At 46.0% G+C, this 14,140-nt stretch overlaps 1 protein-coding gene across 3 annotated transcripts in view; it reads right to left on the reverse strand.

Moving 5' to 3' along the window:
• The window catches only part of LOC129698895 (fibronectin-like), a 104,378-nt gene that overhangs the window by 38,771 nt on the left and 51,467 nt on the right, over nucleotides 1–14,140 (reverse strand). For 2 of the 3 annotated variants that reach the window (XM_055638310.1, XM_055638309.1), the window contains exons 23-30: nucleotides 13,169–13,249; nucleotides 10,911–11,102; nucleotides 9,699–9,971; nucleotides 6,772–6,951; nucleotides 4,967–5,056; nucleotides 2,970–3,236; nucleotides 1,816–1,932; nucleotides 656–820 (exon numbers count right to left, since the gene is read on the reverse strand). In XM_055638310.1, the coding sequence (XP_055494285.1) occupies nucleotides 656–820; nucleotides 1,816–1,932; nucleotides 2,970–3,236; nucleotides 4,967–5,056; nucleotides 6,772–6,951; nucleotides 9,699–9,971; nucleotides 10,911–11,102; nucleotides 13,169–13,249 (1,365 nt within the window). The remainder of the gene's footprint in view (nucleotides 1–655; nucleotides 821–1,815; nucleotides 1,933–2,969; nucleotides 3,237–4,966; nucleotides 5,057–6,771; nucleotides 6,952–9,698; nucleotides 9,972–10,910; nucleotides 11,103–13,168; nucleotides 13,250–14,140) is intronic. The other variant, XM_055638311.1, reaches the window with a different exon arrangement.

A 14,140-nucleotide genomic window follows, 5' to 3' on the forward strand; every position in this document is an offset into this window, starting at 1 on the left:
GGCCTCCAAGATGCAGGTAAATTTTTGTGCCTTATTTTGGGGGAAAAAATAGCGTCTTCATTGCCGAGAAATACGGTAGATCTCTCAAATATCCATCATTTTTACAAACCATGTTTCTCGGGGTATCTAAATCTAAATTTTATTAGTTATTTAAGTTATGACGTCGGATGGAAGCTGCAAACCCAAATCTCGTTGCACTTATGTGCAATGATAATAAAATATATCATTATTATTATTATTATTATTGGAGAACCTGCCAAAGGTTATCTTACTGTACTCCATCGGTTTATAACACCATCACAGATAAACACCATTGCGGTGACATGGTGGTGCAGCAGATAGTATTCCTGCTTCGGTTCTAATGACCCAAGTTCAATCCTGACCTCAACCGGTGACTACATGGGCTTCCTTGTGGTACTCGGGTGTTACATGGGTGTTATATTTTCCCAAAAAATCTATCCTCTCTGGACTAGATTTCCAAAAACAGGATGTTGGCTGGGTTAATTGGTCACTTTAAATTGCTCCTTGTGCGAGCGGGTAGCATAAAGTATCCTGGGAGAGTTGATGGACATACGAGAGAGCATAAGCAGCAGGACTAGTGGGAGCTGACAAGACCCGATGGGCTGCAAGGCCTCCTATGTTACCATCCTCCTACCTGTCCTGTCGGTGCCCACAACGGGTTTGCTGGTTGCCGGACTGTCACCTCGGCCGGTGAATGCATACACAGTGACAGTGTACTGGGTGTCTGGGCGGAGGTTGGTGATGGTGGCCGTTGTGTCAGATCCATGCACCGTCATCTCCTTCGTTGGGCTGTTGTTTCCTGTTGTGGGGTGGGGGGGGGAGTTAGGAGAAAATAATGAAGCTGGGACTGTAACACCGGGCTAGAAACTGTCAATGCGAAACTGTGTGATCTTGTTTATTTCACATATACAGTGAGCGAAAACTCATATCACATGCCTTGAATGGACATCTAAGATACAATTCAAGGTCACTGCAACCATATTATTAGGTCCAGGCCCACACTACAGCCTGGGTCAATGGATCAGGCTTGTGTACTAGCTTTCATCAACCACTAGAGGGCCGCCAAAAGGCAGTTAAAGGTTTATTTTGTGATCTGCCAAAATGTAAAAGTCCTGTCCCACAGTACGAGTTAATTCCAAGAGCTCTCCCCAGTTTAAAAATAATCAAACTCGTGGTAAGCACGGAGAATGAACGTAGCGGGTACATCGGAGCTAGGGGACGTCTCTTAGCGGCTCGCAACACTAACGGCGGGTACTCGGGAAGACTCGCTAACGGCAGGTAAGCTCGGGAAGACTCGTGAAGATTTTTCAACATGTTGAAAAATGGCCACGAGAGCCCCGAGTACCGACGAGTGGCCATTACTGTAAATCTCCGAGTTCGAATCGGGGCAAACTCGGGAGAGCTCTTGGAATGAACTCGTACCGTGGGACAGGGCTTTAAGGATTTCCATCTTCCCAATTACCTCCATCCCTGCTAACACTCTCCAACTTTCCACAAAACCAAGGTGTGACAATATCCACCCTCCCCCTGCAGTAGGCACTCTGGGCACGAGCAAGATTCAATATCACAGCACACTCATTAGGTTCAAAGTCCCCAAAGTTTTACCCTAATTGGGTCGAGTATTGGCCTTGCTTGCATTTGTTGCACCCACAATCCGGGTGTAGTGCGGTGCCAGATTGGTGTTCTAGTTCGAGATTCCCTAAGGCAGCAAAGACGGTATTCAGTCGCCATTGATGACATTAGATGAAGGAATGTTCTGCCGACACGTCGCTTGGGGATTAAGCCAGGACCTACCAGTCTCTCCATAGCCGATGCGGTAGAATTTGACAGTCAAGGGTGGTGGGGTCCAACTGATGGTTAGGCTGTCAGTTGTAGACTTGGTGAATTCCAAGTTGGTTGGGGAGTCTGAGACTGCAGAGCAGGGAATGGGTTTGGAAGGAGAAAAAACAGTGGAATTAATCAGTGTTAAATGTTCAACACCCTACCCTGGCTGTTTTACTCACAACAAAATCAGCCTGGTAAATCCTGCAAACAATGTAGAGGTAGGTGCACATCATGTTCTCACCTGCCCAAACGTGAGATCGCTTGTTTCAGTGACATTGGCTTAGTGATAAATTTGATTTGCAAACCTTCTTTGGCTCTTCAAATTTGCCCAGGATCTTTAATGTCCCTCCTGATATCCTGTCTGAATGGTACAGTCTTAACCTCATGGTCACAATATCATTCATTATGGTCGCAATATCATGCGCGTTCCCTGCAGTGCTCAAAGTGCCAATAAAGAGGCCAGTCCTTGGCCAGACCATTACTAAGGCAGTTATTTGACAGTAGGGGGTGTCACATAGACAAATATAGAAACAAGGAACTGCAGATGCTAGTTTACTAAAACAGACAAAGTGCTTGGAGAAACTCAGCAGGTCAGGCAACATCTTTGAAGAAGTGGTCTCGACCCGAAATGTCACCTATCCAGGTTCCCCAGAGATGCTTCCTGACCTGCCGAGTTACACCAGTTTTTTTTCCATGTAGACAAATCATATCTTCACTCATTGCACTTTCCAGTTGTTCTCAGTTGCCATTGCTCAGGAGAGGACAAGCTATTTGACTACAAGAAGCATCACAGAACCCCCACCTTCACCCAAGAAGGAATCAAGATGTCTGGGTCTCCTGCCGGGAGGTGCCCAGTTATTTAACCTAGGAATGCATCAGTGCGTTGGCTTGATTTCTTTTATGTCAGCCTAAAGGATAGTGGTGTTTCCAGACCCCATACATCCACAACAACCTCCCACCCCCTAGAGAACAATTTTATCCAGCTGGAAAATCCTTTGGCAAAGCACAGCTAACCTGTGACCCTACCCTGAGGCCCACCTACCACCATCAAGGCTGCAGAGAATCCCAACACACAGCACAGTGTCTGAACCAAACACCCACACAGATGGGTGCCCTACACTTACTGGTGGATTGCTCTCCGACCGCAGGCATGCTCTCCTGCGTGCGGCTCAAGGCCGAGATGCTGACGATGTAATCCGTCCCAGGCAGTAGGTTGGTCAGGTGGTGGGATGTGCGGGATGTTGGCACCCGCTCAGTCTTCACTGCGCCCCCCTTCTCAGGCTGCACCTGTACTTTGAAGCCAGTGACATGGACCTTTGGTGGAAGCCAGTTCACAGTGAAGGAGGTGGTGGTGATATCAGAGAACTGAATGTCACTTGGAGAGTCGATGGCTGTGACAAAGATAAAAAGCAAGGGTTAAAGCAGGCTAAAACATGAAACCCTTTATCTAGTATCATCTCCCACCTAAGTATCTTCTACCAAATTAACTATCTCTTCAAAATCATAAAGCTGTAGATGCTGGAAATTTGAAAGAAAAAGAGCGAATACTGGCAACTCAGCAGTTCAGGCTGCATCTATGGTGAGAAAAACAGAGGAAGAGACCCTTCTTCGGAATATACCCAAACGTTTTCTCTCCACAGAGCGGCACAACAGTGGTTACTGCCTTACAGCGCCAGAGAACCGTGTTCGATCCCAACTATGGGTGCTGTCTGTACAGAGTTTGTACTTCCTCCCTGTAACCACGTTTCTTTCTCTGCACTTCAAAGACTTACAAGTTTGTAGGTTAATTGCCATTGGTAAGTTGTAAAATTATCCCTAGTGGACAGGGTGATCACTGGTCGGCATGTACTCGAAGGCCAATGGGCCTGTTTCTGTGCTGTTAATCTAAAGATGCTGTCTGCCATGCTGAATGTCTATGGCATTTTGTTTTTTCCCCCCGACATACAGGTTACTAAACGTAACATATGAGCATATGACTTAAGAACAGCAATAGCCACTTGGTGGTGCCTTGAATCTGCTTCATAATGCAATAACATCATGGACAATACAGTAGCAATGATAGTGCAGGATCTATGTTTGTAGACCCCTCCGAGCCAAGAGTTATGAAAGGAATATACATGGAATTGCTGAGATTTAGACTGATATTTGGATCAGTCTCCAGCTGTCCACAGCCATGGATTTTAAACGTAACTGTAGTACAGCTGGCACCCTGAGAAAGATGTGAGTGGTGCATAGTTGGGGTAGAACGCAGGCCTGGAGTCCATACCCAGCATCAACTTGTGGCTGACATATGTCGGTGTTCACCAGGGGGCACTATGGCTCCTCACTTGACACACACTGCCATCAAATCTGGGCCTCATTCCCCTTCAGTTTCTGCAGCAACTGCACTTGGAATTGTCTGCTTGTCAAACAGCTCACACGCTGGATTACAAACTCCTCGCTTCTCGGCAACCCTTGCTCATGGGAAATTAAGAGAGAAAGTGGAGCAGTGGAAAATGTCTGTTATTAAGTCAAATGCTTGTGGCACTGTTGGGAATAACTACCTGCACACGTTCTTGGGGCCTCTGGAATAAAGATTTAGGGGAGAGATTTAGCTGAGAAGCTGCATCAGCCCTGAATTTCTGGGCTTTTCCCCTCTAAGAACAGCTGGGGGAGATATTTAAAAAGAGGTGGGGTTTGATGGGATGCAAGATTACAGATATGTGTTTGTATTGATGCAGAAGAGTGGTTCCATTGAAAGCAACAAGGGGACATTCTGCAGAACTAAGGGTGATCCAAACCCCCATGTTTTTTCACTTGGCCTTTAAAACGAACAATATCAGACAATGATAATGACCTAATCATCCCTTACTATAATGCAATCCATTGTACATATTTGTGTCTGCCCCTTGCTTATAAATCCCCTTCTTGGGGTATGTGTGTATGTATATCTATTGCCCCTTTGGGTATTTCATGTTCCATTAATCCTCCCCATACCCAGGTAATGTAGCCAGGAAGCGAGAGGTAATGTAGGAGAGGAGAACAGGAGGACCCAAGCTCTATCAAGATGAGTCTTTGTGTTTCCCCCTCCACTCTGCCCTGCCATCCATCCAGCTCGGGTGAGGCCTAGAACAATAGTTACCTGTTTTCTGGATTCCAATCAATGGGGCGCTTTGACTCTGACCAATTACGCTGATAATATGCACCATGTAGTTAGTACCAGGCTGGAGATCTGAGGAACAGACAATCTCATTAGAGTACATCAAACCAAGGATGCCTAGACAGCGGCTGGATACCTGTAAATGAGCTCCCAGATGATCTGACACCATGTACCTATGGACAAGTTGCTTCATCAGGAAGGTGAAACTGGTGGACTGACATGAGCTGGTGCACAAAGCAGGGGTTGGGGATCACACTGTATGTGACAGGACTAAGTTCAGGACTCTCATAATGGAGGGCTTCAGCCAGGGAATTCTGTTTCAAGGTCTGTGTAGCAGTGAGATCACTGGGCCAAGCAGGCATTCATCATGTGGCTTTGTCACTGTCTCAAATTAAGTCCCAGTGCTTTTAACTAGGCCACCATGTTGGTGTGGTTGGTGTAACTGTGATATCCTGAACTCACTACACCGGTGGGAGAGGGGGAGACGCAGAACCAGACAATAAGACACTGTCCAGTGCTCTAATGCAATAAATTTCCTCTCTCCACTGATGTTGGTGTGGTTGGTGTAACTGTGATATCCTGAACTCACTACACCGGTGGGAGAGGGGGAGATGCAGAACCAGACAATAAGATACTGTCCAGTGCTCTAATGCAATAAATTTCCTCTCTCCACTGAAAAATTACTTAAACAAAAATTTAAAGACATGGATAACACAAGTCTACACACATATTGTTATTTTTGGTGTGTATTAACTTTTTTGTCAATGATTAGTGATGTACAGCACTGTTGCAGCTATGTTTGTTTTTAAAGTGCTCTATAAATAAAATTATTATTATTATTATTATTATATGGCTACACACACCATTCTATACAATACCCACACCATTCTATACTCGTACAAATTACAATACAATATCATTTATTTGTCATTTGAACCTCACATGAGGTTCAATCGAAATTTGTTTTCTGCAGTCATACAAGAAAAGAACAAAGACACACACCAACACAATTTGCACAAACATCCATCATAGTGAATCTCCTCCTCACTGTGATGGAAGGCAAAGTCTTGTCTCTCCCCTGCTCTCCATTCTTCTCCCGATGTCAAAGTCAAAGCCCCCGGCGGGCGCTAGCAAGTCCGCGGCCATTTAAAGCCGCGCCGGGCGATGTAAGGCCCTGCTCCGGGTCTTGATGTTGGAGCCCCTGGCGGGCGCTCCAGGTCACTTTCAACCCCGCAATTCGGGCGGGAGAAGTCGCCGTTGCCGGTGCCCCGCAAAGCAGTCTCCCACCGGTGACCCGTGAGCTCCCGGGGTCACCATCCACCGGAGTCGGGTCGCAGCCGCGCGCCACTGCAGCTCTCCATGCTTCGAAGCTGGCCAGCTCCACGATGGTAGGTCCGCAGCTCCGCAGGCTCCGTGACTTGAGCCCCCAGGTCGTTCCGGTTGGAGGCCGCTCCACGGTGCTAGGCCCCAACGACAACGGAGACCAGACAGGGAAAAGGTCGGGTCCCCGTGCAGGGAAGAGATCTAAAAATTTCCCCCACCCACCCCCTGCACATACACATTTAAAAACCAACTAGGACAAAATGGGACAAAATAAAAAAAAGACAGACTGCAGAGGCTGCTGCGACGTCTGACATGATTCTATGCACAAACAGACAAACTTATTCTAACACACACACTTGGATACACACTCACTGAGACCTTCACAAACACACACCAACAAATGAGCATGTGTGTGTACACACTGACATGCATGTACATCACCTCCCCTGAAGCTGTGCTCCCACCTGTCAGGGCCACCATGTTGTCACTTGAGTGGATGGTGAACTTGGTGTGAGCCTCATCTGTCACCGGTCCGTAAAGTACGATGAATTTGGAGAGGTCGATGGAGTCTGGTGGTGACCAGCTGACCTTCATGCTGTCTGCCTCCACATCAGAGAACTGCATGTCAGTAGCAGATGGCACCTCTAGGAGGGAATGGACACGGTCACCGACAGCTCTAGGTGTGAACAAGCAGCTCGACCAACACAGACACATGCCGATACAGATCGTCGGGTTTGCATGCACACACTCCCAAACTTGGAAGGAAGCATTGGGAAGGGGTGGTTACAAATATCCCCTTCAGAGCCATGTCTTCACAGAAAGGAGCTGGAAACCACATCCAAACTCTTAGCCGTCGTGCATTTTCAAACCTAACCCACATTCAGTACCCTATCCATCCTTCCCCCAGCTGTTGTGTGCCCCATCCACCTCAAATGCAGGAGAGATGGGGACAGATCACCTTCCGCAGCAACCATATAACCATATAACAATTACAGCACGGAAACAGGCCATCTCGACCCTTCTAGTCCGTGCCGAACACGTATTCTCCCCTAGTCCCATACACCTGCATTCAGACCATAACCCTCCATACCTTTCCCGTCCATATAACTATCCAATTTATTTTTAAATGATAAAAACGAACCTGCCTCCACCACCTTCACTGGAAGCTCATTCCACACAGCTACCACTTTCTGAGTAAAGAGGTTCCCCCTCATGTTACCCCTAAACTTCTGTCCCTTAATTCTCAAGTCATGTCCCCTTGTTTGAATCTTCCCTACTCTCAGTGGGAAAAGCTTATCCACGTCAACTCTGTCTATCCCTCTCATCATTTTAAAGACCTCTATCAAGTCCCCCCTTAACCTTCTGCGCTCCAAAGAATAAAGCCCTAACTTGTTCAACCTTTCTCTGTAACTTAGTTGCTGAAACCCAGGCAACATTCTAGTAAATCTCCTCTGTACTCTCTCTATTTTGTTGACATCCTTCCTATAATTAGGTGACCAAAATTATAGGAAGAGTACACCATACTCCAAAATTGGCCTCACCAATGCCTTGTACAATTTTAACATTACATCCCAACTTCTATACTCAATGATCTGATTTATAAAGGCCAGCACACCAAAAGCTTTCTTTACCACCCTATCTACATGAGATTCCACTTTCAGGGAACTGTGCAGTTATTCCCAGATCCCTCTGTTCACCTGCATTCTTCAATTCCCTACCATTTACCATGTACGTCCTATTTTGATTTGTCCTGCCAAGATGTAGCACCTCAGCACTTATCAACTGCATCTGCCATCTTTCAGGCCACTCTTCCAACTCGCATAAATCTCTCTGTAGATTTTGAAAATCTACTTCATTATCCACAACCCCACCTATCTTAGTATCATCTGCATACTTACTAATCCAATTTACCACACCATCATCCAGATCATTGATGTACATGACAAACAACAGTGGACCCAACACAGATCCCTATGGCACCCCACTAGTCACTGGCCTCCAACCTGACAAACAACCATCCACCATTACTCTCTGGCATCTCCCATTCAGCCACTGTTGAATCCATCTTGCTACTCCTCCATTAATCCCCAACCATTGAACCTTCTTAACCAACCTTCCATGAGGAACCTTGTCAAAGGCCTTACTGAAGTCCATGTATACAACATCCACTGCTTTACCCTCATCAGTTTCCCGAGTAACCTCTTCAAAAAATTCAAGAAGATTAGTCAATCATGACCTTCCAGGCACAAATCCATGTTGACTGTTCCTAATCAGACCCTGTTTATCCAGATGCTTAAATATATTATCTCTAAGTATCCTTTCCATTAATTTGCCCACCACTGACGTCAAACTAACAGGTCTATAATAGCTAGGTTTACTCTTAGACCCCTTTTTAAACAATGGAACAACATGCGCAGTACGCCAATCCTCCGGCACTATTCCCGTTTCTAATTGCAAGGTTGAAAGTTACTCTTTTCAACCTTTTTCAAGCATCGCATTTCAACTGGCAGCTCAAAAATGTGTTTTACTCGGTGTGGGAACTTGGAATTGGGTATGAACAGCAGGGACTGACTGAGAATGAAAACTGTGGTATCACATCAGGTGGGTCAGTTACTTGGGAGGAGAGGTTTTACTAATTTTACCTAAATTCAGGATTTAACAGGATTGGACTGCTTGGATCATGCCCTCAATTACCATTGGGACATATAGTAACTCAAAACAAGACCAACCCCATCTTAGTTTAGTTTAGAGATAGAGTGGAAACAGGCCCTTCGGCCTGCCGGGTCCGCGCCGCTCAGCGATCCCCGCATTTTAACATTATCCCACACCCACTAGGAACAATTTTTACATTTACCAAGCCAATTTACCTGTATGTCTTTCGAGTGTGGAAGGAAAACTAAGATCTTGGAGAAAACCCACGCAGGTCACGGGGAGAACGTACAAACTTCGTAGACAGCGCCCGTAGTCGGGATCGAACCCGGGTCTCCGACTGTATTGGCTGTAAGGCAACTCTACCGCTGCACCACCGTGCCACCCTGATTCCACAATCTTCAAATGCCCCTCCATGCCCACCCCCCTGGGGGTGCAGATTTCCACTGCACTTTGTGTGAAGACACGGATCCTACGTTAAAATGTGCACCCCCTTTGTCGGGTGCCATGGCCAATGCCGCTCTTGCATGCATTACCCAAACATATACATCTCAGGCCCACCCTCATGTCATGCACACTTTGGGGAGGGTTGGGTAGTGCTGGATGGGGGGAAAAAGTGCAGGTGGTTGAAAAACCATCCCGGCGCCTGAAGCACTCAAAGAGAGTCCATTGTTTTCCGCGAGAGAATGCAGCGCTGGGTGGGGGTATTAGAATGAGGAGAAAAATTAGCTTAAAAATTCACCGGTTTGCTGTTTCCGAGTAGTTGCAACATTCCCACCACCCTCTATCAGGGTGATGACACTGATGTCGTAATCAATTCCGGGTTCCAGGCCGTGCACGGTATAGTATCCCGTCGATGCGCTCAGAAAGTCTTCAAAAATGGGAACGGTCTCCCCTGCCGCTATGACAGTGATGCGGTAGCCAGTAATGGCCGAAAAATTAAGCGGCGTCCACCTCAAGCCGATGGTCGTGTCACTTACGTCAACGAAGGTCAGGTCAGTGAGTTGGGGGATTTCTGGTCGGTTGAATGGCAACAAGGAAGCATTAAAGGTGCAAAACAAAAAAAATCTGAATGCAGCACAGCGTGATATAGTTTGTAAAGAGTGAAAATTGCAAGCGTTCAAAAGGTGATATGCAACAGGATCTCCTAATTGTGCAGATGGAATACAAGCCATTATAACAGAACCAACTATAACTTTTCTTTCTCTTTCCACAGGGGTTGCCTAACCTAGAGTTTCTAGCGTTGACCATTTTTATTTTGGGTTATCTGACTGTCTACCACACAGGCAGTCTGCTATTGTGGGGTTTAATTCTTGGAGATATTTCCACGTCAATGTGTGGGATTTCCACTACCATGGCTCAACCATCTGCTGGGTGTCATCCACAAAGTGGTGCTGAAGAAATGTTCTGCACATACCTATCCTTCCCAAATGCAACAAATAGCCATCAGCCCGGCAACCCTCTCCTTCAAGAGCAGATAGTCAGACAATGAGGTGCAGCAAGTGGTCTATTGGGCAGACCTATTACAGACTATAACACACTTGCCTTTTTCCAACTGTTCTCAACAGCCTCCAAACTTTGGATGATGCCTTGTTTGACATTATAATAACATTCAGATCTTCCTCATATCACCTTTATAACGTAATGGAAAGCTTTCAATTGCCAATGATCAAAGTTAGTGAAAGGCACAGCTTAAGGCGACAGAGGTTTAAAAATCTGAAGCAAATAAAATAAGCCCAGCTGTCAATGGAAGCCATTTTGTGGCCTTGGCACCTGCATTTTAAGCATGAAAATATAGTACTTCATTTGTGGAGTTGGGAGAAAGCAAGCGTGGTGGTTCAGAAGCTAGGGTAGGGGGCTGCCTTAGTCGGATCTTGCAGTGTATCAGTCTCTGTCAAATCTATGTTTAGGACAAAACACAACCATCATGTGCCCAGGCCTCTGTCTTAATTACCTTGGGTTATCTCCGTGGTTAGTGGCAAACTTTCCATCAGGCCCTTGACGCTAAAAACACTGATGTCATAGTCAACACCAGGGGCCAATTTGTCCAGGGTCCAGTAATTGATGTGAGGTTCCAGGATCTCCTCTATCAGGTTACCAGGTTGGCCTGGTTTTGGAGTAGCTCTCACTCGATAGCCCGTGACATCTGGATCAAATGCACACACACGCAAACAGACATATAGAATATTTCAGTAAAAAATGGCAGGGCAGATTTATTTCATCATGTAAAATGCTCAAGAACCGGGTTGTTAATTTATGGCCTTCCATTACCTGATTGTTCTCAATGGATTTGCCAATCGTGTCAATGGGAAGTTAATCCATGAAGGATTGTCGCCCTGATAAACTGACAGCCAGCTTGGATAGTTTACAACCCTACAAATGGGCATCGAAATCTCCAATTTCAGGTAAAACTCTCCCTTCCACTCCCCCTCTTTTCTCCTGTGATCTACCCATTTCCTAAGTCATAAGGTCATAAGCATTAGGTCAAGTCTACTCCGCCATTCAATCGTGACTGATTATCTCTCTTTCCTAACCCCATTCTCCTGCCTTCTCCCCCAAACCAGACACCAGTACTAATCAAAATGTCTTCTACTATCCCAGATTTTCTCCCCCTCATCCCTTGGCCCCTCCATCTATATCCCTCCCTCTGGATTTATATTTCACTCTTCACTCCCTTTTGTCCTTTTATCCCCTTCTGTCATCCTTTCATCTCATTTTCATCTCTTTGTCCATCCATTGTCAATCAGAGAGCCTCCTTGCTTGTTTTGACTGATCACTTGCCAGGCTTTATCCCTCACCCACCTATCTTTCAACTTTCTGCCTCCTACTACAATCAGTGTGCAGAAGGATTCCGACTCGAAACGCCGCCTATCCTTGTCCTCCCCGAGTTACTCTAGCATTTTGAGTTCTACCTAGGATTCCTGCATTAGCAGTTACTTTTGTCTCCAGTCGGCCCTTTGGGATGTGAATCTGGAGGCCAAAAGCATCCCCTGATGCCAGACAATTGATTCTGTGAGGCGGCACAAATGGTGTGTGAGTCCTGCCTTGTTTTAAAACAGTTGAGGAATGCTGGAATGAAAGACGAGGCCTAAACTCCTATAGCACCTTCATCTTCCTCACAAAGTCAATGAATTACTATTTAAGGTGGTCTCTGTTGTGATGGAGGGGATGCATGGCAGCCAATATTCACATGGCAAGTTCCCACAAAGCAGTGAAATGACTGTTCTTTATCAATTACAGAGTCTCAACAATTTTATTCTTATTGTGTGCGATGGCTCCATGTAACCAAAGGCAGTTCTGGCAGGTGGACTAGAGTCACAATCAGCCAGGCTGATTCATGTAGGGGAGCTTCCTTTTTAAAGGATGCTCATGAAAGAGTTGGGACTTTTCACATGTCACTTTTATCGGTTACAGTAGTCTTATTATGGAGAATTAACGCTTACGTGGCTCACAATCTCTGGAATACATGTGAAGGGAAGGCAAGGATAGTCATTACATTGAAGAACAAGAGAAAGCACTTTTTCACGATATGGCTTGCCAGATAGAGGGAAGGAACAGGGAGGGGCAAGTTGCAAGTTTAAATATCCATCAGGCTATGGTGGCTGGTGTAGAAGGGATCTGGATAGGGCCTCTGGCTGACGGTCGGCAATGAGGAAGGAGGCAGCTGCGTGATACAAAGACCTGTTGACTGGCATTGCAACCTGGCGGGGAGGGTGGTGGTGTGAAGATAGGAAGCTGTAAAATGTGACAGGAAATGGTGGGCCAGAAACATGGTCTGACTGATAACACTCAATGTTTTCTAATGACCGGGGATAGGTTTGTGAAACCTACGGGGGAATCGGAGAGCAAGATTTTTGAATAAAGGAATGGAAGGGGGTGCAGTTGGTGCTAGAGGTTCAGAGTTAGCTCCACCATGGAATTATAAAATGGCAGAGCATAATCAAGGGGTCAAATGGCCTATTCCTGCTCCAATCTTTTAAAACACATACCTGGGCTTGGATTTGAGATCACAGCCGTGGGCTTTGTGAGGTGAGGGGATTGACTTAAGATGGTTCTGAAACCTTGGCTACTGTGTAATGCTTCAGATATTCAGAACAGCTCCTAGATCAAGGACAATGCTGCTATATTGAAGGTACTTCTATAAGATTCCAAGCTCAATCCATTCCCGAACCATGCCCAAAGCAAACCATTTGAATTGTTGGTGGACATTACCTGGTGTCAGTCCTTCTTCCCAATACATTTTCTTCCCCGATCGTTCTGAATAAATTCGCAGGTTGATTGGTGGGGCGATTTCTGCATGAGCACAAAAATAATTCAGTTTACAGAATGTCAACCCGAAATTGCTTTATTTATGAGGCATGTTTGATCCCACCACATGGCACCATTTTGCAATATGAATAAAGAGGCATTCCCGTGTCCTATATACCATAGGTTGGGGTTTGGCATTGATGTGAAGTTTGGGGAAGATGGTTTGGAGTTGATAAGAGTGCTTGGTAACATCTCAAATAACAGCACAAAAAACAGCTCGCTTAATTTCCACTGGGGTTATTAGATGTGAGAATTTCAAAACGTGTGGATCTTAGGAGCTGGTAAGATTTGGGAATACAGTTCAGTGAAACATCTCCAGGACGACGAGCAGACAAGATCTGGCACAAGGTAGGCAGGTTACCAATGGTTTGGTCGTAAAGTCTGGGTTGCACATAGCATCACGAGGAGTATAGCAAGCCATAGAACTAGGCAGACCATAGCATGCCCACCAATGTTGGAGTGAAGGAAGTAGGAGATGTAAGAGTACTCATATTAAAGGAGTGCATAGTTTTCCATGACAGATAGGGCTGGAACTGGCCAGGCAAGGGCAAAAGGAACAAGTCCAGGACAAGGGGTCACAGCTTAAGGATAAGGGGGAAATCCTTTAAAACCGAGATGAGGAGAACTTTTTTCACACAGAGAGTGGTGAATCTCTGGAACTCTCTGCCACAGAGGGTAGTTGAGGCCAGTTCGTTGGCTATATTTAAGAGGGAGTTAGATGTGGCCCTTGTGGCCAAGGGGATCAGAGGGTATGGAGAGAAGGCAGGTACGGGATACTGAGTTGGATGATCAGCCATGATCATATTGAATGGCGGTGCAGGCTCGAAGGGCCGAATAGCCTACTCCTGCACCTAATTTCTATGTTTCTATGTTTCT

The sequence above is a fragment of the Leucoraja erinacea genome, chromosome 7 (genome assembly GCF_028641065.1).
Source record: "Leucoraja erinacea ecotype New England chromosome 7, Leri_hhj_1, whole genome shotgun sequence".
NCBI lineage: Eukaryota > Metazoa > Chordata > Chondrichthyes > Rajiformes > Rajidae > Leucoraja > Leucoraja erinaceus.